Below are 20,866 nucleotides of genomic sequence, written 5' to 3'. Positions count from 1 at the left end.
TCAATCATTCTCATTTTTTAGTCAAAGTCTCTTTAACTTGGTTAATAGGAGGAACATAGATAAAGAAACTTTGAGATTTGTATAGTGTTCAACATATGAATCCTGGATAAGTTGTTTTACATGTCGTTTTATATTTAGGGTTTAGGAATATTTACAATGCATTTGTAGGAATATTGAACCGATGATGTAAATGAATTCATGTACGTTGGTAATTAGAAATTGAATTAGAGCTTACTATACGGCTGTAGGAGTTAATTCAATGAGTATGAATATAATCTTATTGTTTATGATTTAGCAAAGGTTAATTCAAGTTTATATGAACATGTTCAATGTGAGTAGAACGAGTATATCCATTAACTTAAAAACTCTAAAAAATCATAGTACAAATATTTTCATGTTGTGATTTCCTCAACAGAGGATCCCCTTTCATCCTCAAAGTCAATACCAGTATACCACTAAAAAAATCGTACAGTACTTTCTTCATTCCTAAACAATAGACTAGTTTTATCATTTTGGGTCGTCTATAATATTAGACAAAATCTAAATATGGAAAGTTTTCCAATAAAAAATAATCCACAATCCACTAACACTAATTTCTAGGGGTGCAAATTTAGTTTTCGTTGGGTTTTGGGTACCTGAAACCCAAAATTATGGGTTCGGGTATGGGTTTGGGTACGGATTGGGTAGTTAATGTTAGGATATTTTTGGGTTTAGGGTACCCGAAACTCGTACTAGGGTACCCGACTAATACTCGATTCGTTATGTATTTGTGATAAATATTTTTATTTAGTATACGGCCTACGGCCTGTAGGGTAAATTTATATAATCACATTTAGAATCATAATCTAGAGAATGTTAAAGCATTAAAGTTAGAAGTTTAAACTTTTAATAATAGTCAATAAATAGTAGTATTGTGTTATTTTTAATAATTTCTATTCTCATCCCAATATAATTTATATAAATAGAATAAATTTGAAATTTAATAATTTCGGGTGTATGGGTACCTGCATCGGGTATTAGGATACCCGTATTCACGTACGCTGTCAGGTTTTGGGTATGATATTTTGAAATTTTGGGTTAGGTACTCGAATTTTCGGGTTTGGATAGGATACCCGAATTTGCATGCCAACTCATTTAACTATTTTTTTCTCTTTTCTCACTTTATTAATTGCATATTTAAATTCATGTCATTTACAAGTTTATCAATTTTTAGTGGAGAAGAGAGCAGTACTAAAATTTTTTTAGGAAATAATTTCCAAAATTCAGTTACCAAGAACCCGATCCACCAAAATAAATTTGAATTGTATTAACTATCAAGCATAAATGGGCTATAGATTGGGCTGTAATTAAGAGCCCAATAAGCATCCTTGTTAGGGTTTGTGCGTTAATATTTATGTGAATCTGCGCCACTCGCCCGCTTCTTCAGTCATTCCAGCCACCGCTCTTCAGGTTCGCATTCTCTCATCACTTTTTTTTTTTTTTTTTTTTTTTTTTTTTTTTTTTTGTAATTTTATGTATCTCCTTTTCGCATTCTGATTCATTTCTTAGCTCAATTTCCGTGGTTAATTTTGCCCTTTCATTATGTTCATGTAGTGATTCGGGAAACTAATTGACCGTGAACAATGAGGTAAGATGATTCACCATTTTTGTTTTCAGATTTTCTATTTCAACTTTTATTCCATTCAAGGTTTATCTTTGAGTTTTCGATTTTCGATCTGTAGATACTTGGCTCCTAGTTCGATCAGTGAGCTATGTTCAAGCCTCGATTAACAATTTGATATACGATCGATGTTCTTCTGATTTAGGAATGTTTTCCGATTTTATCCAGTTTCATGTCGATAGAGCCCTCCTATAATTCATGTTTAGGCTGTATGATATGTAGATCATCTTAAAACAATTATCACCGGTAGCTATATATTTAAATAAAATCATATTAGAGGTTGATATGAATCCATGCTTCCCTCTTTTTATCTCCTCAGAAATAGGAAAAGTGTTGTAACAATATGCTGATGTTCTCTGTCATTGTAATTGCAGTAAGCTTCAGAGTGAGGCGTTGAGGGAAGCCATCACTGTGATTGTTACAGATTCTAAGGAAAAGAAGCGCAACTTCACAGAGACCATTGAGCTTCAGATTGGACTCAAGAACTATGACCCCCAAAAGGACAAGCGTTTCAGTGGATCTGTCAGGTTGCCCCATATCCCGAGGCCTAAGATGAAGATCTGCATGCTTGGAGACGCACAGCATGTGGAGGAGGTATGGAAGTTTATCTATATATTTTGCTAGCTATTGCGTTTGCTTTGGTTTGTTTTGTTATGTGATAAAAGGTATTTGTGTGTTTATCTATCAATGATGTTTATGTATTGTCTCTATATTGGTGTTTTATTATCAATAGGCAACCCAATATCGATGCTACTATTAGTTTTTATTAGTAAATCTAACTTTGTCTAAAATGATTAATTTCCTACCTTGGAAGTTTGATATGGGTTTCTCTATAATTCTGTATCTATAATTATATCTCATTAACACTGTTTTTGATGTGATTTGTTATTGTTTCTCAGGCAGAGAAGATTGGCCTTGCATCCATGGATGTCGAAGCACTGAAGAAGTTGAATAAAAACAAGAAATTGGTGAAGAAGCTAGCAAAGAGGTACCATGCTTTCTTGGCCTCAGAAGCTGTTATTAAGCAGATTCCACGTCTCCTGGGACCTGGTCTTAACAAGGCAGGCAAGTACCTAATCTGTGACCGATGCATGTCCTACTTACGAGAGTATAGTTGTATGTGTAAATTTGATTGAATCTGGTGCCTTAATCTGTTTCTTATTGGAAATCATTGCCCAGCATAAGTTTATAAATTTAAAGTGATGCTCATTCCTTTGTATGTTTATTTTTGACTTGAACAGTTGTGATAGGTCTGATACAAAATATTGATATCTGAACACAGTTATAAGCTCATAAATTTGTATTAATTTTATTTTCAACATATCTATATCCTCATTTTTAGGGAGGTGTTTGAATGCTATTATTGTGGTTAATTATTTTGATTATTATGATTCAGGCAAATTCCCTACTCTTGTTACACACCAGGAGTCTCTTGAAGCCAAGGTGAACGAGACAAAGGCCACAATTAAGTTCCAGTTGAAGAAGGTGCTCTGCATGGGTGTTGCTGTGGGTAACCTTGACATGGAAGAGAAACAGATCTTCCAGAACGTGCAAATGAGTGTCAACTTCCTTGTTTCCCTTTTGAAAAAGAATTGGCAAAATGTAAGTCCCATTTCCATGTTTTTGTTGATAGTAGTAATTCGCATGTGATAATTTTTTATTTTGTGATGGTATCAGGTGAGGTGCTTGTTCTTGAAGAGTACCATGGGAAAGCCACAACGTATCTTCTAAGAAGTTTATTGTTTATCGAAGAAAGTCAAGTTGTGTGAGCAGAAGAACCTATTCTAAACTTCCCAGGAACGGGAATTTTTTGGGCTTTTTTTTTTTTGTGAAATTGAACAAGGGTTTATTATTGATACTCTTTTGTAGTAGTAATTGTTTATCTCCAGATTATTGCTCATAATATGTTCCTTGGATTTATTAGTCTACTTGTTTTGATCAACTGTTAACTTATCTTACTTTTGCTTTGTTGAGATCTAAACAATTATTTTGATTAATACTATGAGAAAATGGAATGTTATATGCCCGTATAAGTTTTTTGTATGATATATTTCCTGTGTCCATAATCCAAAACAAATAGTAGTTCTGTTTGTTGATAATATGAGTTTTAATGAGAAATTGGTAAAGCAAGAGAAAGAGTGGATTGACGTGAGTTTTAATGTATAATTGATGAAGTAAGAAATAGAGATAAAGGGGAAGTTTTAATGTATAATTGGTAAAGTAAGAAATAGAGATAAAAGGGAAGTGTAACTGTGTAAGTAGTGAGTTCCACATCAATAGAAAAAAAAAAAAAAGGAATGAAGTGTAATGGTATAAATTATAAATATCATGATGTGTAGAGATAATGTGTTGTTTAACTGTTCCAAAATATAAAAAGTTTATATAGTAATTCTCAGAGATGAACTAATAAAGAAATACAACGTAGTTCATATTTTTCAAGGACAGAGGAAATATGATGTAGATCCATTTTTGTTCGAGACTTTATATTCCAACCTAAAATATAGTCCCTTCATCCCATTATGAGTGATCAATTTCTATTCGGACGTTGTTTTGCAAAAATAATACTAATAAATAATAAATAGTTAGAGTGATGTGAAAGTAAAGTAAACAAGAGAATAATATTAATACAATTATTTTCTATATTATTCTTTTTCTTACTTTACTCTCTCTCCACTTTAGTACTCCTCTACAACACAATAAGAGTTACTCCTATTGTGGTACGAGTTTTAAGAAATGTAAAGAATAGTGGGTTGAAAAAGTTAGTGAAATATGAAACCCAATTTTTTATATTGATTTTATAATAAAATGTGAGTGAAGTGAGTTAGTGAAATGTAAGACCTACTTATCATTTATGGTAAAAATAAAGTGTAACTCTTATTATGGGACGGATGTAGACATGTAGTATCATTTTATCAAAACAACGGCCAAAAAGAAACGACTCACTTATAGTGAGACAAAGGGAGTGCAATTTAATTTCAAGTAACAAAGTGGTGAATCTATATTTAATTTGACTTTGGTGTGAGTTTTAAGAATTTTAAAGAAAAGTGAAAAAGAAGTGGATAAAAAAATAATATAAGTATTAATTTATAATAGAATATATTTAAGAAAAATGGTAGAAAAAAATAGTGGGATTTGAATCTCATTTTTACATTTTAATGATATAAAAAATATGAGTGGAAAGATTTATTGGATATGAGATATACTTATTATTTATTTATAACAAAAATAAATTAACTCCCTTATTGATGCTTTAGTTATTATGTGGGATGTAAGGAATTCTAAAATGAATCCCACTTCCACAAATTATTCCTAAGAAATTGTATGAGGAAATTCAGAATAAGGAATACTCCTAATATTCCACCAAGGAGCTGAGCTAATAAGTAATAAGCAGGTTGGTGGCACCTGACTATCGCTCAAAGGAGTATATCTACTGCGCCTGCACCAAACATCGATCCCATACCCTGCGCTTTTCTCTCTCACTTCACAGCTTCAGGTTTCAAACTGCTTCCTACTTTTCATACTCCTGTTTATCTCTGCCTCCACTTCTTAATTTCAGTAAACAATTCCGATCACGCATGGATCTTGGAATCCTGTGTGTTGCTATTTGGTTTTGAAGATTTAAATTTATTGTTTGTTTTGTGCTTTATTAGATTTACGATTTTTGCCTGATGTTTGTGTGATTGCGATGTGTTTGGCTCTGGAATTCGACTTTTTTTTTCCTCTTTCGGACTGATTATTGGTTGTTGGTAGATTGAGCTGATTTTGATTAGCATATCTATGCAGAATCGTAGGAGTTTTTCTCAGATTGTGAATTGAGTTTTTGTCGCCTTAATGCCTGATTTACTGATGACTGCGTAATTAGAGGCTATTTTAAATGAATTATGCTGTAGAGAGTGTTTCACTACATCTTTAGTGTAAAGCATTGGAGAGGTTGTGGTGTGAATTATTGGCAATGGAGTTGACATTTGAAGTTTCTTAGATTTTTGCAAGTTTGGAGCCTTTGAGTCTTTGACACGTGTTTAGATTGTAAGCTGTACAAACTTTTACAGTCTTCTTGTGTGTTTGATTTTTGGTGAAAGTAGGACTCGTGTGTATGGTAGGAATAAGATGCCTTTTGAGATTGGATTAGCTAATCATCTTGTATTGGAGCTTCGAGTGAAGGGCATCGCACTATTTTCTCGCTCTTTTCATAATGCTCCGAACATCTAATGCTTCGTTGCATTAAAATGGATGACCAAATGTGGCTTCCGCCACTGTGGCCATCCGCAACTGGCAAATACTATATTGTACTTTAGGGAGATTGCATAGAATTGAATTGATTATGGAAAGAATGCATTTAATTTTGGTATTGTACTTTCAGTTTTGTTGATTAATCCTATCTTGACATAGCTAACGCGATATGAGACTGCCTTACCGGCCTTGATGCATTTTCTCTCTAGTTTTGATTTCACCTGGCATCAATGAGTTGAAAAAGTGTCTTTTGCAGGAGACTATAGCATGGCAACTGCAAGGCTTCCCACCGTTTCAATCTTTGGAAGTGTGCCTCGATGTCAAACCACGAGCGCCTTCATCAAGATCCCATCCTCTTTGGGTTCTCTACAGAGCACCTCTAGAATCTTTGGCCTGAAGGCAAAGGCTGACTACAAAGCTACTGCCATGGCTGTGTACAAGGTGAAATTGATTGGACCAGACGGTGCTGAGTGCGAGTTTGACGCACCTGATGATTGCTACATCCTTGACTCTGCTGAGTCAGCTGGAGTTGAACTCCCATACTCGTGCAGGGCCGGAGCCTGCTCCACCTGTGCTGGGAAAATGGTGTCGGGGACTGTTGACCAGTCCGATGGCTCGTTTCTTGATGACAAACAGATGCAGGAAGGCTACCTGCTGACCTGCGTTTCCTACCCGACTTCAGACTGTGTGATTCACACACACAAGGAAAGTGATCTGTATTGATAATTATCATCTCTTTGATATCAAGACATTTAAAAGAGAAACTATGCTCTCTGGCTGTAGTGTTGAATATCCAATCGTGATTTGTCGATCAATTTCTGTTAGCAAACTCTTTTTTATTGTTGTGCCTATTTTTATGTTGGAAATAGATAAGGGCGTGTTCACTAGACATAGATATAGTCCATTACAAAAGTAGACAAATTAGTAATACTAGTTTGTATAGTTTGGAGATTCGTTAGATTGAATATATTCTAAAACAAAAACAAAAGAAGTTGGTGTTCAAAATTCATGAGTTGGTGTAAACGGCTGGAAATCTGAAAGATAAATAGATACTTGAGCAAATTCCAGAGTCTCGATATGATATATAAATTAGAAATTTTTTATGGGCCAAAATCTAGAGGCCCAATTCAGAAACAACTTATCCTAGAATCTAAATATACAACTTGAATCAAATAAGCAAAAGAATATGAAGTTTAGAAATTCCAATGAACTTTAGGCATCCTTTTTTTGTAGGGATGTAAGAAGAATAAGAATAAAGGGGCTGTAAAAGTTTCCTATATTTGCATTTTATTTTATTGCCGTCTTTTTGTGATGATAAGAGAAAATCGAACTTTATAGGTGTGGGTGTATTTACTTCTGTATGCTCAAATTCTCTCATCAGCATCTATATGGGGACTGGGGTGGCAAACCCCTCCTCCCAAAAAAAAGAACAAAAATGAGATATGCATAAGTCAACAAACGAACTCTTACAGACAAATTTGATGGAGGATTATAGGCTTCAATCAACATTAATTGTAAGTTTGTAGATTCTCTATGTATAGAATAAAGACCACCATTTCAGAACCGTGTCTTAATTGAGTGGTATGACAAAATTATGTACTGCAAAATCCTCTTGTCTATCACTAAAATATTATCTTCAGCTATCCGTATATGCATACCAAAATAATAATACTACTCTGTAATTGAGATTCTTTAATCTCAAGGTTTCATATAATATAAATTCACATATATACTATGGGCATACACCTAAACGAGTAGATTTATTACTAGATATTTGACTCCAAATCATGGAAAAAATGGCTACTAGTTCAATTATAATTTATAAATATTAGTTTAAGTTAAGATGAAATATACTACTACCAATTTTGAGATTTCTAGCCATTTAAAGTAGACTTTTTTTTCAATACGAATTTAAATTTTTTTTGGTATTGCTCGCTTGCTACTAGCTAGCTACTCACCGCATATGCTAAAGAATTATTTTTTATTTTACAATAAAATCTAGAAAAAGGGACCAAATCGAAAAAAAGAAATAAAAAAGTGGATTCTTGATTTAGGGGTATTTCCGGGAATCCGCACCTACCTTCGGCTCTTTCAATCTGCCCAACTGTTTACAGGTGCAAAAATTTATCTCATCATACAATTATGATTAAGACTTCAAAAAGTTGGAAAAAAGAAAATTGGAATCAGATTTCATTACAGAAACAGATGAGTCCAGTTCTCTTACGTGGAAATAAACAACTGGAAAACATGTTCAAAAAAAAATCTTGTCAACTATGCAGCTTTCTTTCATTTTAATTTGAAAGCAAATTTTCACACATTGGCTGTGTGAAATCTAATTTATTCTTTTTATACTGCTTATAAATTATATATATACAGACATCAAACAACAAAGCAGTGTCGTGGCAGATTTTCAGAGAGTTGGCATACGGCTATGGCCACCCTTTGCAGGGTTCTTCTCCTCCTCATTTTTTCAGGTTTTTCTCATTTCAATATGGGATTTTTAGTTCCAGTTTGTTGAAATCTTGAATCTATAAGTTTTTGCATGTGATGTATTTTTATTTTATTGACGATGATGAAAACAGAAAGAATAGAGGAATTAAATTCTTGGATTTTGATGTTTTAAGTGATTCAGCAGGGTGTGTTTGTTTTCAAATCTTAGAAATAAAATACTACTACTACTTTGTTTATTTATTGAGTGTGTTGTGACAGTAGATACTTGGTGAAAAGTGAGAACGGATTTATTTTCCATTATTCTAATGTGATTGATATATATTTTGTTTGCTGATATTAATTTCGCAACTTTCTGTTTGGTGATAGTATATTTGATTCATTGCTAGCATTTCTAATTGCCATATTAAGCAACAAACTCTTGCAAAGTAGACAGTTTTTCTGCATTTCTTTTTCATGTCATCAATATTAGTAGTATATTGCTACTTAGGCTCTCTACATCTCTTAGATTCATTCCATTTGCTAAGTCTATCAATAAAATGTTTCAAAGTTGACAGTCTTTAATCATTCATTTTCCTATCATCAGATCAATATACTTATTTGTCTCTCTCACTGTTAGATTCATTCTATTGCTAAATTTACCAATAAATCTTGCTAAGTTGATGGGGTGTGTGTGTGTGTGTTAGATTCATTTGTTAGCATCAGAGGTCTCGGAGTGGGAATAAACTACGGCCAGATTGCGAACAATCTCCCTGCCCCATCACGCGTGGCCTTCCTCCTGAGCTCTCTCAACATAAGCAGAGTGAAGCTGTATGACGCGGATCCAACTGTGCTGTCAGCATTCGCCAACACAGAAGTAGAGTTTGTGATCGGGCTAGGCAACGAGTACCTACAAAAGATGTCCGATCAAGCCCAGGCTCAGGCCTGGGTCGAGCAGCACGTGAAGCCCTACACATCCCAGACGAAGATCAAGTGCATCACCGTTGGTAACGAGGTCCTCACGGGCAACAATACACAGCTCATGTCGTACCTCCTCCCAGCTATGCAGTCAGTGAATGCTGCTGTCACCAATCTTGGACTAAACAAGGAGATATACGTGACAACGGCCCACTCATTCGGGATCTTGAGCAGCTCGTTCCCGCCCTCTGCAGGTGCATTCAGAGAGGATCTTGCAGACTACATCCAAAGCATTCTCAATTTCCACACACAGACTCACTCACCCTTCCTCATAAATGCTTACCCCTTCTTTGCTTATAAGGACAGCCCTGACGAGATCTCACTTAGCTACGCGCTTTTCCAGCCTAGCCCGGGAATGATAGACACCAACACCAACTTGCACTATGACAACATGTTGTTTGCACAGATTGATGCTGTTTATGCAGCTATCAAAGCAATGGGGCATAATGACATACAGGTTAAAGTCTCTGAGACGGGATGGCCGTCTAAAGGGGATGCAGACGAGGTAGGGGCTACCCCGGAGAATGCTAGACTGTATAACGGTAACTTGCTCAAACTGATACAGCAGAATCAAGGCACCCCGGCTAAGCCATCAGTGCCAGTCGACATCTATGTGTTCGCACTGTTTAATGAGGATTTGAAGCCTGGGCCTGTCTCTGAACGAAACTACGGGTTGTTTTACCCGGATGGCACTCCAGTGTACAATGTTGGACTCCAAGGCTACCTTCCTCGTATGGAATATTCATCTTCCAAGAGAAATGTGAGTTTAGATTCAGTTACATTTATGTATAGTATTGTACATGATGCTATGGATGACATGTTTGGACTGATTGGTTGTTTCTTGCTTGCAGGGGATGCATTTCTTGTACTTATTGCTCATTTCCGTTGCATTATTTCGGCGTTTTCTATAGCAAGAAGGGACCTATCACAAGTTTGAAGATGATGGAGAGAACAATGAGGCTTTCGAAAAAATCCTTTGGGTTGGATTAAATTCTGAGGTAATGAAGATTGTGTTCTTGTATTACCTTCAAGTAATACAAGTCTGTGGAAATGTAGATGAAAATAATGCAGATGATAAGAATATGATGAACCACAATGAAATTTGTTGATGACCTAAGTGATTTGATAAGATAAGATTGGTTGGCATTATTGTTTAGTAGATAAGGGGTCTCTGTCAATTGTCATCCTGAATTTAATAATGCATATTAGTGTGATAGGTTCCTCTCTTTCACTAGAAAAGTCCATATGATGTTGCATCTTGAAAGGGGCCTCAATCACATTTGTTCCTGTTTTGTTTCTATTCTAGTAGTGATCCCACCTAGGGTTCACATTTTGGGTGTTTTTATCATCTCTTTCTACTTTTATTCAAATGGAATATGTTGCATCAACTTGACTGTGGAGTATCTTTGGATGCTCTACTTTTCTTCTTCGCATACGTCTTGAGCCCGAGTTGGATCGTGACATGTGATTTAATAATTAGGGGTGTGTATTCGGTTATTTGGTCGGTTTTGCCAAACCAAAATAGGGGTGCATGTTCGGATAGTTGATTCAGTAATAAACCTTCTTAATAATAATAATCATATTTATGATTTGGTGTGTTCGGCGGAAAATACCGAAGCCTCCGAAGACTGAATTTTCCGCTTTTGCAGGTGAAAACTACAAGCTGAAAAGAATTGTCACTATACAAGGGCATACAAGACTTGTTTGTATACTATATGATTCAGATACAGTTTTATTCAACAGCTAATTCATTCATAGAAACTGAGAAATAAAAGTCATCTTTGTGACTAAATGATGGTTTAGGTATATATAGTAACATTGTGGCTTCGGTATTTTTGTTCATTTTTGTTAACATCAATCAAAAACTGATTGATTATCATCCCAACATTTTTCACCCATAAATCTTTTGGCTGCTGCTGAAAACTGAACATTAGCAAGGGCCAACAAAGAAAGTAGCAGTGTTTTGTGCTTGAACGTTTAATGCTCGTTTACAATCCGATCTTTGCAATAAACGAATCCGACTAAAGTATATCTTAACATGCCCTCTAATCTACATGTCACTTGTATTTATGATGCAATTGAAAGTAGCTGTAACTGCTCCATTAATGTGAATGGGAGACAAAGGTTTAGGTATGAGCTTCAAAAAGATGATTAAAAAAACTATGTCCTTATGCAAATTGGTTTCCGTTACATCAATGAAACATTTAATGATGTGATCTGAGGCAGTATCTTAACATTTAATAAACACTACAGTATCAACAGATCAGGTTTCAAATTACTTGTTAACCATTTTTTTTATAAAAAATAAGAAGAAAATATGCAAGCAAACACAAATCTATACCAAACACAAATTTCAAAGAAAATAACTCATGGAAGTGTAAAGACAATAGTTTGCTCTCTTATACATGTACAAAGCTCTAGCAGAAAACAAAATAAGCTATACAGTTCTATGCAAAACCAAAATCAAGAGTAGTGGGGAGATGGAGATACTAATCTGCAACGAGGAAAGGGATGATCATGGTCATGAAGGTCTCGTAAGTTAGCGTCGCTGATCCCGTGTAACGCGTGTCTTTCTCCTTGAATTTTTCTGTCAAACCCTGAAAATGGTTTCAAATACGATTTAGAATGGCATCTCATGTTCGAGATTGAAGAGAAAATCAAACAATGAGTATGTGAAGGTTAGAAGATCCGTTGAAATTGTTGTTCACCTTTACAATCATCCCACCCCTGAACCAAAAAAAAAAAGAGAAACCAATTAAGCTCCAGATGAAATAATAGGAACAAAACCAATAGTTTCGTATGTTTATAAGAAAAGTATGAGCTTACTCAACAAAGCTGTCAAAACTTAGCTCTACCGGACGCCTGCTGCCATCATCGTATCTGGAAATCAAGACTTGAAGAACAGAAGGTGGCACTGCATATCCAAGACTATATAGGGCATCCCTAAGTTCCATAGCATCAATTTTACCACTCCTATCTCGATCAAATCTTTCAAAAATTGCCTAAAATAATGGAGAGAAGTCAACAATTGCATCAAACAGCTCACTCCTTCACACACCCCAGGGGATTCCAAGGAAAAAATGTCCAATGGTAATTTTATTAACAGTTAGACATCTGCAGATATGGTTAAGCTCAGATGTCGATATAAATATATTTGACCATTAGTCTCATCTATTTCCCATGGTTGCTTACTAAACAATTCATCAAATTGTGAATGCCACTATTTCCAAATTCCCTGGTTACAGAGGATATCTTATTGAATGAAGAAATCATGTGTAAATCAGCAATATATCTAATTCTCTATTTGCTCAAATGCAGCTCACATGTATATATTGGTGGTTCTAGCAAGTGCATTTTTAGACTCGAAAGTAAATAAAATACATTTCGGAAACTTAACTCTTTTAGTTGCACCTATACGCTAGAAACGATTAGACAAAAATAGATCAAGCTTGAATTCAGAGTCATTCATCTGATATGCAACGAAACAAATACAGTATTTTCTAATTACACCTACAACTATTCCCAAATTTATATTGAACATACACATATGATCATCAGAACTAGGTAGCTATAAAAGGTTTGTGCATGCCACAAAAACATATTTAGTCGGTAGGAAACATTCAATCCTGAAAATGAATAAAAGTTCAAGAACAGATATGGAAGCAGTAAAGTGAAGTAAAAATAACAACACACTATCACGGTTATTGAATCATACGCACACAATAGGTAATGCTAGCATTTCTCATTCCATTATTGAGAACCTTGTTGCTTTACTTGGTTAAACAAACAGTATCTATCAAGACTACATTTTTATTAATTGCGATCATTCCATAACAAAACTATATCCTACAAATACTAATTTCAGTAGATTTATCATTATACTTGTACTCACCCGCCATTGGCCAAGGCAACTCCAAATAGCAGCAAACTCTTTCGGTCCTGCAAGTTTTACCAAGAACCAATACATGATGAAAAAAGCAATCCCCCAATTTTCACACAAAACCCTAACTCAAACAATTTACACAACTCAGCAATACTAGAAATCAAAATTCCAAAATGAAAGAGAAAGAAGCAACCAATTATGGAAGAGGATTCTCGGGGATCTCGGAAGAGAAAAATAAGCAAACGGAGAGTATTGGGGCTGAATCGCTGGTAATTCCAAGAGAGCGCTTGTTGGAGCTCCTTCTCCTCAATGTAACCGTTTTGGTTGGTATCCACCATCTGGAAGCTCCGGATCACATCGGGGTGGGTGCCCGGCGGAAACGAGCTGTAAACGTTGGTGGTGGGAGGAGGGTGGTAATAGCCGTATCCTTGGGGAGACGAACCCGACCCGAAGGAGCCGCTGATCGGAGCATAGGGTGAGGAATTGGGCGGTTGGTACGGGTAGGCGACCCGGGGCTCTTCCGGGTCGGGTGCGGGCGGGGCTGATGGTTTGTTGTCGCCGGAGTAGGACGCCATTTCCACGTTTTTCAATTACTTTTTATCTTTGGATTGGGATACATATAATCCCCAAATTGATGTGTTTTCTCAGGCTATATAAATATACAAGAGTAGTGAATTCAATTCTAAAGAGATGTATAGTATATTGTCCCACTTATAAATCAAAACATGGAACTTTGATCAATTATCCCACTTATTTATATTTGGAATCATTTTTACTCTCTCCAACTTTGATCATTTCTTTTCGGCGTAAAGCTTAACAAATTAATGTATAGTATATTAAAATCATAAAATAGTATTAATAAAATAAAAAGAATAAAATAGAAGAGAGTTTTATTTTTGCCAAAAATAAAAATGTCTTAACTAATTTAAAACGTTCAGAAGTGGAAAAATGATGCAATTAATAAAGAACAGAGAGAGTATATATATAATGTGGAAGACAAAATCCATTACCTTTATGCATATTTATAATCCTTTCTTTCGTGCATAAAAAATAGTCACATGAGTGGTAGAAACGAGTTTTAAAGAAAAATTTTAAAATAATGAGAGAGCAAGAAAAAAGTTGATAGAGCAGCGGCGGACCCCACCACCTCCCCCGGAGTGCCATCGGAAAGCTGCCTCCGACCCTACGACATCGGCGTATCCAGGTGGGGTCGGGCGGGGTCGGCCGACCCCACCATGGGTCCATGAATACCACCGGAAAATACCACTACTCAGCGTACCGACTCTCAAAAACCCTGCCTCCGACCCCACGGTAGCCTTCTCCACATAACCGAAGCAGATAAGACAATAAAACTAAAAATTAGAGAAAACAAAGAAGAGAAGAGATATACATATACATCATTATCGTAAATAAAAAATTGATAAGATTTCGATAAGAAATTTGGAAGAAAGAAAGAGGAGAAGTGAGAATTTTTGCAGAAGAGAAGTTTGGGGAAGAAAATGCGTTGTGTTTTGAGATTCATTCGGTCTTCATTTTTGAGATTTGGGCCAAGATGTGGGGATTTGGGCTTCCACAAATTAAGTTAATTTTTTGAATCGAATTATTTTTTATGAAAATCATCACAACTGAATAAATATATTCATTATTTATGTACATAGTATTTTAATTTTTATCAATTTTCAAATTTGGTGTTACGGATATTTAGTCTATTTAAGTTATCAAAAAATACAATATAAGTATTGAATACAAATTTTATTACATGAGTAGTTTTTTTATTACTTACTCCGTCCCCAAATAATATGCACTTTGGAGACAGCACGAGTTTAAATGTAAAATTGGTAAGAGATGTAGAGAGAAAAAGTAACTAAAGTATTGTTAGTGGAGAATGAGTCCCACCTTATTAGAGAGAAGAGATTTTTCAAAATTAAAAAGTGTATATTCTGGTGGGACGGACTAAAAAAGAAAGAGTGCATATTCTTGTGGGATGAAAGGAGTACAATTTAAGTCATCCCTTCTCTATTTTATTAGGATTGGTCTTCTGTATTTGCATATTAGTACTATGTACTTTGGCAAAAAAGTTAATCAACACGATAGTATTCGTAAATTACATGACGTATCACAAATTTAAAAATACTTTAGAATACAAACAATCCGAACTCACATAAATTTGTGATATGGATATTAGTAAGAATCAACTAAAGTGTATAATAAAAAATAATAGTATTACTTAAATTTTAATGTGTTTTTTTTTTCAAAACATTACTCCATTTAAATATTTTTACTTTTTAAAATAATAATTATTTAAATAAATATATAGTAATATATTTTTCACTATGTCCAACCCCATGAGTTTTATATCCTGGATCCGCCATTGCCCTACGACATCCATGAATCCCCACCTATTCCACGCAGAGAGAGATGGCAACGAGACTGAGCAAGAGATGAGCGGTGAGGCGATGACTACGTCTGGAATATGGAGGCGGCACAGTGAATGTAGTCACCGTGAATGAAGAGAGGGGAAGAAGAAGCTTTTTTCTGTTTATGGTCATCGTGGGAGAGAGACTAGAATGGAGAAGCAATAATTAGAAGTCATTTAATTTAAATTTTTTTTTCCATGTACTCTATTTACTAGGTAAATTTAAATAGCTTAGCTGGCACTTTCTATTAGATAATTAATTCTAATTTTAAATTAATCTCAGAATTTACTCTTTATTTGTTTATTTCAAATATACGTAGTAAAGTAATTATTTTGATATCTATTTAAGCTTAATAAGATTTTGAATGATTTGTATATTATATTTTAATAAGTTATCTTATTAAAACTCAGCACAGTACTTGAATTTAATGATGATAATATAAGTATCATTTTTTGATTTTTTAAAAAATTTAGTTCTATAATTTAACATTTCAAACATTGTTTTTATACTTTCTAAATTTTGGTAAAAAAAAAAAACTATACTCCCTCCGTCCCATAAAAATATGTGCACTTTTTCATTTTTTGTTTTTACTACTATAAAAATATAGGCATTTCCATTTATAGAAAGTTATCACAATTTATTACTCATATACATTAAGTTATTTACAACTTATACTACTATTAAAACACTAACCCTTAAAGCATGCTTGGTATGATGGAATGGAATGAGAGTGGAATGAGATGAAATGAAGATAGGAATGAAATGTCAATTTCCTTGGATTTCTTTTACATTTTTATCCATTCAATCATTCATTCCATCACACTAAGCAAATGAATAGAATGGAAATAAGAATCACATTTCATTCATACCAAGAAGCCCCTAATAATAATGGGATCTCACTATCTACTAACACTACTTTAACTACCCTTCTATTCATCTTTTTTACTTTATCAATTTTGTCTTAATTCTCGTGTTATATCATATGGAATATTTCCATATTTTTATGGGATGGAGGGAGTATGTCGTTCTCAAATTAAAAAAAAAAACTCATTGGGCCTAAATAAATTAATATTTTTTTTATTAAAAAATTTATTTTATTATTATTTTTGTTGTTTGATTCGAGTTCGACCCCACGATATTGAGTTCCTGGATCCGCCCTTGAGTGTTAATAACGTGTATGAGAGAAGTTTTTTATTTTTATATGAGACTATTTTTAACGATACCACAAAATGAAAAATAAGACTATTTTTTATTTTTTATGGTTAAAGTCATGGATTTAAGTATGTAAGAATATAAGATTGAGCTAATGTATTTTGGCGTCCATATCATACACTATTTACCCCAAGTCCAAATCAGCAGAACAATTGAAAAAAAACGCTAAAATTATGATATTATTGACGCTATTTGAAAATCGCGAGATTAACCAAAAATTGACTAATTTTTACGATTAACCAAATTAATGCTTTATTTACAAATAATTCTTTAGCTTTTTTATTTTTAGTAGTATTGATTTTATTAAAACTGTATCCAACAATCACAGATTATATCAACTGTCTTTCAGGTCAGGTAGATTATATCAAATGACTGCCAAGGTCAAATGATGTTATGAGAATGGATCAATCACCGAAGAAATTAAGTTGAATCGTTCCCCCAAGTATATGTTTGTACCTACAGTTGACTCCACTTCTTGCAGCACAAGAACTAAGTATTTTTATATGCATACATGCAATATTTATTATTGATACCAATAATATCATAATCATTTAACAGAACTAGTTGACATTTTGTCATAATTCCAGGGCAAGCTTCGATCATCAACAACTCAAGCCACCATCTATAAATAGTCTCATTCATTAACACACAAACCACTGCTACAGAAAAAGGACAAAAAAAAATCTATCAAGATTCAAGAGTGATAATCAATGGAGCTATTTTCATTGGAGTCTGATTGTGAAAAGATGAAGAGAATGAGAAGTTCTTGGCACAACGTTGTTGTTCTTGTTGGGTTCCTTCTAGCACTCAATTTAGCAGCATTTTTTGCTGAATTATCACAAGGTATACTTCAAATTCATGTTACTTTGTGTTTCCAAAGTGATCAAGATTTGTAAATAGTTTGATTTTCAACAAATGTAGAAATTAGAATGAATCAAGACTGATGATATTGTGCTTACATAACACCATTTGCAGAAACTGTGAGAAGAAGTGTGAACGAGTGCCTCGTCACCCTGGGAGTCAAGTTCCTCAACTTCTGCATTGCCAAATCCACACAGTTCAGATATGCTGGTCCTCTGCAAGCTCAGCCATCGTTTATGCCACTCGTGTTCTGGTACACACTGGCGCAGTCTGTCTCATCTCTGTATTCATGATAGTTGCCGGTCTGGAATATCAGCATGGATGATAGAACATGAACCATCTTCTGCTGAGCCAAATACAAGTATCGTTAGATTGCAAACAGAGCTACTCACAAGCTATTTGGATCTTTATACAATCTTTTCACCATTCAAAATGTCACTGAAAGTGCACAGCCTGTTTGATGCAAATCACATGAATAAGTCTGAGTTAATTTGTTACAATTTCTAAGAGACATCAAAGATTCAAAATACAGGCTGCCATGATTAAGCTAAAGTTCAATCCATGGCCTAATAGATCTTTGATACAAGTTTTCATGGGCATATCCCTCCATAGTAGTAAGTACCTAATTGACAAATATGAAAATCTATCACCAATGGTGGCAATCCACATCATAGGTTAGAAGCTCTCTTAATCAGTTAGCATCCGTCACTGGAACTCCAGCATTTTCCAGATGTCCATCGTGTGTACTGCATGTATTCATCCCAGAATCTCCATGGGAGCTGACACCAAGCGGCTGCTCTTGTCTTTGCCTTTCCTCATGCATATCCAATCCACCACTCATTTTGCCTTGACTGTCAACATTATAAGCTGCATCCACTTGCAATCCTCCCTGTCCAATTGTATCAACTCCAACAACAAAAGCAGCATTTGTCTCAGAGCTCCCAGCATCTGTAGAAGTTGACCCGACTCCAGCCTGGCCATCTGCACTGACCTCCATATGAGCTGTACCTCCAGCAGCATCGTCTTTCATCCCAGGCCGCCTCTTCTTCCGATACTGCTTCTTGATCCGACCTTTCTTTGGCTTCAGGGATGCTTTAGTCTCCTGACTGTTGATTGTAAGATCAGATGCCTTCTTTTTGTGTGGGATAACGGTGTAAATGGTGTTTCCCGTGGTGTGATCTTCGGCGACGGGCACTGCAGTCTGAATGGCTAGCAAGGCCGTCCTGGCAGCTTTTATTTCAGCCTCTTTCTTTGTGCCTGCTGAAGCTCCAATATACTTGATACTCCCAATTTCAACAATGCAGGAATACATGGGCACTTTGCCTTCTCTCTCTTCCTTACGGCAGTCATACACAGGAATGGCATAGTTCATCTTTTGAGCATATTCTTGCAACAAGTTCTTGCACAAGCCCGTCTCATGCTGAAATAAAATCAAAAGTTAAGTCAAGCAGGCTACAAAAATATAAAGGAACCAGACAACAAATCATCCATTTTATATAAACATGTTTATAATTTGCAACAAAGCAATATAAGACAATTACCACAGGTTGGGAGATCCCGCAATTAACATTGTTGGATTTGGCGAGCTCTATGAGAGCAACTTCAGCAGCTGACTGCTCTGCTGCCTTCCGGTTGAAAAATCCAGGCAGAGAATCATATCTAACATTGTTCACAACAACAGCTGATTTAAAAATAGGCTCGTGAGAAGGGCCTTCCTTGATAGTTTCATAAACTGGAGTGACTAATCCCATTTTCTGACAATATTCTTGCAGTTGGCTCTTAAAGACATAACAGTTTGAGACACCTGGAAAACCACCAATGAACATGAGAATCTAGATCATTATCAGAATTTGAGTCTTGAACTGTTATCAAGAAAATACTACTCCATTAAGAATTTTAAAAAAGCTAGGAAGAAAATTCCATAACAATTATCAAATAACATTTCTCATATACTATATCTAGTAGAGTTCCATGGCAACTCATCAAAAAATTATACATAAAACTCATGAACTGCCAAGAAGAGTATATATTACTTGAAGATTTATCTTTCTCTTGTGATTCCTGATTGGTGCCCTTGACCTCCTGAGCTGGAGGGGCTGGAGGCGTGTAAGATGTCCCAGTCACAATCTCAACACTACCATCAACATCAATCTGACCAGCTTCCATCTGAAATACTTTCAGGTTGTCCTGACCCGTTCGACACTACTCCTTTTTTTCTGTAATTCAATCAACCATTAAAGATCTATAAACACAACATCTAGGAATATTCAAAGAGAAGTTAAGAAGAAGCAACTAGGCAGGGCAGGCATACGTCATTCTTTAATTACTCCAAGGCTGGTAACATCCTTGCTAAAATTCTAAATCACCAATTTGACGGTGCACTTTTCAAGATTACATAAAAAATCAAATGCATCTTCACAAATCACAATAGTTTACTTAATTTGGGCATTGCACAATGATTAGAGCAAACAATCCAAGATGGAATGAGTGAGAAGCCTAAAGTCTTTCCTAAAGCAACCAAATTCTTTAATCCTTTTCCATTAAAATTTCCCAAATCACCAACATCCCTAAATTCGAAAAAGGACTTCAGTAAAAAAAACTCCAATTACTCAGCGAAAATGGAGAACCCTGAATTTCAAGACTAGTACACCACACTGAGAACTCTTGAAAAGTTTAATCTATACTTCAATCAGGTAGATCATTTCAACTCATCCACAAAAAACAGAATAAAGGCATTAGAAAAAATCAGAAAAAACAGGAAAAGAAAATACTGCTTGGTCATGTTGAACGCGTTCATAACCCTTAATACCGATACACATAGCAACACTTAATACACCATTTGGAGATACTTGATGATTTTCCAAAAAAATCAAACGAAAAATACATAGTACACACACAAATGAAGGCAATAAAGTAAACTTTACATTAAGAGGAGTGGGGGTCGACGGAGGCTGAGATGGAAAGGGCAGGGGTAGCTGTTCTCAGGAATTGGCAGTGAGCAGCAACCAACAGAAACGCCCATTTTTCACCACTAAGGAGTACCTTTTTCTTTGTTGTTTATCTGAGCTGATAGGCCCTAATTCTGCACGCCCATCTATTAAGGCCCATTTCAATATTGCTTATCAACTTCTAAAATGACAAATACTATCTAACAATATCCATATATATTATACCAATAAAAACTCACATAAGTTTCGA

The 20,866-nt window shown here is 35.1% G+C and overlaps 6 protein-coding genes across 11 annotated transcripts; 4 read left to right on the top strand and 2 right to left on the bottom strand.

The window, feature by feature from the left end:
* Positions 1-1,376: 1,376 nt before the first annotated feature.
* On the top strand, positions 1,377-3,602 carry LOC125224282 (60S ribosomal protein L10a-2). The gene is made up of 6 exons (XM_048127658.1): positions 1,377-1,449; positions 1,594-1,627; positions 2,035-2,254; positions 2,560-2,725; positions 3,057-3,262; positions 3,338-3,602. The coding sequence occupies exons 2-6, from the start codon at positions 1,623-1,625 to the stop codon at positions 3,389-3,391; spliced, it is 651 nt and encodes a 216-aa protein (XP_047983615.1). The 5' UTR covers positions 1,377-1,449; positions 1,594-1,622; the 3' UTR covers positions 3,392-3,602.
* A 1,349-nt stretch (positions 3,603-4,951) lies between these two features.
* Positions 4,952-6,719, top strand: LOC125218863 (ferredoxin, root R-B1). The gene is made up of 2 exons (XM_048120642.1): positions 4,952-5,153; positions 6,147-6,719. The coding sequence occupies exon 2, from the start codon at positions 6,158-6,160 to the stop codon at positions 6,611-6,613; it is 456 nt and encodes a 151-aa protein (XP_047976599.1). The 5' UTR covers positions 4,952-5,153; positions 6,147-6,157; the 3' UTR covers positions 6,614-6,719.
* Positions 6,720-8,089: 1,370 nt separating this feature from the next.
* Positions 8,090-11,137, top strand: LOC125224431 (glucan endo-1,3-beta-glucosidase 14-like). 2 transcript variants are annotated; one of them, XR_007176876.1, is made up of 4 exons: positions 8,091-8,364; positions 9,025-10,055; positions 10,147-10,293; positions 10,945-11,137. XR_007176876.1 is itself a non-coding variant. In XM_048127833.1 (3 exons), exons 1-3 carry the CDS (start codon positions 8,322-8,324, stop codon positions 10,204-10,206), a joined length of 1,134 nt encoding a protein of 377 aa, XP_047983790.1. In that variant the 5' UTR covers positions 8,090-8,321; the 3' UTR covers positions 10,207-10,884. The 2 variants fall into 2 exon arrangements, 1 of the variants encoding a protein (XP_047983790.1); XM_048127833.1 differs by lacking the exon at positions 10,945-11,137 and having other exon boundaries at positions 8,090-8,364; positions 10,147-10,884.
* Positions 11,138-11,631: 494 nt separating this feature from the next.
* LOC125185663 (probable calcium-binding protein CML48) lies at positions 11,632-13,874 on the bottom strand. Its single transcript, XM_048082230.1, has 5 exons — positions 13,372-13,874; positions 13,188-13,234; positions 12,122-12,297; positions 12,004-12,022; positions 11,632-11,892 (listed from the first exon to the last, which is right to left on the bottom strand). The coding sequence occupies exons 1-5, from the start codon at positions 13,751-13,753 to the stop codon at positions 11,785-11,787; spliced, it is 732 nt and encodes a 243-aa protein (XP_047938187.1). The 5' UTR covers positions 13,754-13,874; the 3' UTR covers positions 11,632-11,784.
* Positions 13,875-17,517: 3,643 nt separating this feature from the next.
* LOC125221220 lies at positions 17,518-17,961 on the top strand. Its single transcript, XM_048123348.1, has 2 exons — positions 17,518-17,650; positions 17,783-17,961. Exons 1-2 carry the CDS (start codon positions 17,518-17,520, stop codon positions 17,959-17,961), a joined length of 312 nt encoding a protein of 103 aa, XP_047979305.1.
* On the bottom strand, positions 17,698-20,746 carry LOC125185180 (double-stranded RNA-binding protein 1-like). 5 transcript variants are annotated; one of them, XR_007170076.1, is made up of 5 exons: positions 20,593-20,746; positions 19,702-19,884; positions 19,210-19,472; positions 18,291-19,088; positions 17,698-18,014 (listed from the first exon to the last, which is right to left on the bottom strand). XR_007170076.1 is itself a non-coding variant. In XM_048081676.1 (4 exons), the coding sequence occupies exons 2-4, from the start codon at positions 19,832-19,834 to the stop codon at positions 18,360-18,362; spliced, it is 1,125 nt and encodes a 374-aa protein (XP_047937633.1). In that variant the 5' UTR covers positions 19,835-19,884; positions 20,593-20,746; the 3' UTR covers positions 18,054-18,359. The 5 variants fall into 5 exon arrangements, 3 of the variants coding, with proteins under 3 accessions (XP_047937633.1, XP_047937635.1, XP_047937634.1); XR_007170077.1 differs by having other exon boundaries at positions 17,698-18,011; XM_048081676.1 differs by lacking the exon at positions 17,698-18,014 and having other exon boundaries at positions 18,054-19,088.
* Between the last annotated feature and the right edge of the window lie 120 nt (positions 20,747-20,866).

Source organism: Salvia hispanica, chromosome 4 (genome assembly GCF_023119035.1).
Source record: "Salvia hispanica cultivar TCC Black 2014 chromosome 4, UniMelb_Shisp_WGS_1.0, whole genome shotgun sequence".
In the NCBI taxonomy this organism is placed as follows: domain Eukaryota; kingdom Viridiplantae; phylum Streptophyta; class Magnoliopsida; order Lamiales; family Lamiaceae; genus Salvia; species Salvia hispanica.
Note: the sequence above shows the minus strand (reverse complement) of the source record. Positions and strands in the feature narration are given on the sequence as shown.

Excerpts from the sequence above, each read along its gene's own strand:
- LOC125224282 (XM_048127658.1), top strand. Across the intron at positions 2,255-2,559 it reads ACGCACAGCATGTGGAGGAG|GCAGAGAAGATTGGCCTTGC; the intron begins GTATGGAAGTTT and ends ATTGTTTCTCAG. Across the intron at positions 3,263-3,337 it reads TGAAAAAGAATTGGCAAAAT|GTGAGGTGCTTGTTCTTGAA; the intron begins GTAAGTCCCATT and ends TGATGGTATCAG.
- LOC125218863 (XM_048120642.1), top strand. The coding sequence starts at position 6,158 with ATGGCAACTGCAAGGCTTCCCACCGTTTCAATCTTTGGAAGTGTGCCT.
- LOC125224431 (XM_048127833.1), top strand. The coding sequence starts at position 8,322 with ATGGCCACCCTTTGCAGGGTTCTTCTCCTCCTCATTTTTTCAG. Across the intron at positions 8,365-9,024 it reads TCTCCTCCTCATTTTTTCAG|ATTCATTTGTTAGCATCAGA; the intron begins GTTTTTCTCATT and ends TGTGTGTGTTAG. Across the intron at positions 10,056-10,146 it reads ATTCATCTTCCAAGAGAAAT|GGGATGCATTTCTTGTACTT; the intron begins GTGAGTTTAGAT and ends TCTTGCTTGCAG.
- LOC125185663 (XM_048082230.1), bottom strand. The coding sequence starts at position 13,753 with ATGGCGTCCTACTCCGGCGACAACAAACCATCAGCCCCGCCCGCACCC. Across the intron at positions 13,235-13,371 it reads AGAATCCTCTTCCATAATTG|GACCGAAAGAGTTTGCTGCT; the intron begins GTTGCTTCTTTC and ends TAAAACTTGCAG. Across the intron at positions 12,298-13,187 it reads GTTGCCTTGGCCAATGGCGG|GCAATTTTTGAAAGATTTGA; the intron begins GTGAGTACAAGT and ends CCATTATTTTAG.
- LOC125221220 (XM_048123348.1), top strand. The coding sequence starts at position 17,518 with ATGGAGCTATTTTCATTGGAGTCTGATTGTGAAAAGATGAAGAGAATG. Across the intron at positions 17,651-17,782 it reads TTTTGCTGAATTATCACAAG|AAACTGTGAGAAGAAGTGTG; the intron begins GTATACTTCAAA and ends CACCATTTGCAG.
- LOC125185180 (XM_048081676.1), bottom strand. The coding sequence starts at position 19,834 with ATGGAAGCTGGTCAGATTGATGTTGATGGTAGTGTTGAGATTGTGACT. Across the intron at positions 19,473-19,701 it reads AGAGAAAGATAAATCTTCAA|GTGTCTCAAACTGTTATGTC; the intron begins GTAATATATACT and ends GTGGTTTTCCAG. Across the intron at positions 19,089-19,209 it reads GCGGGATCTCCCAACCTGTG|CATGAGACGGGCTTGTGCAA; the intron begins GTAATTGTCTTA and ends ATTTTATTTCAG.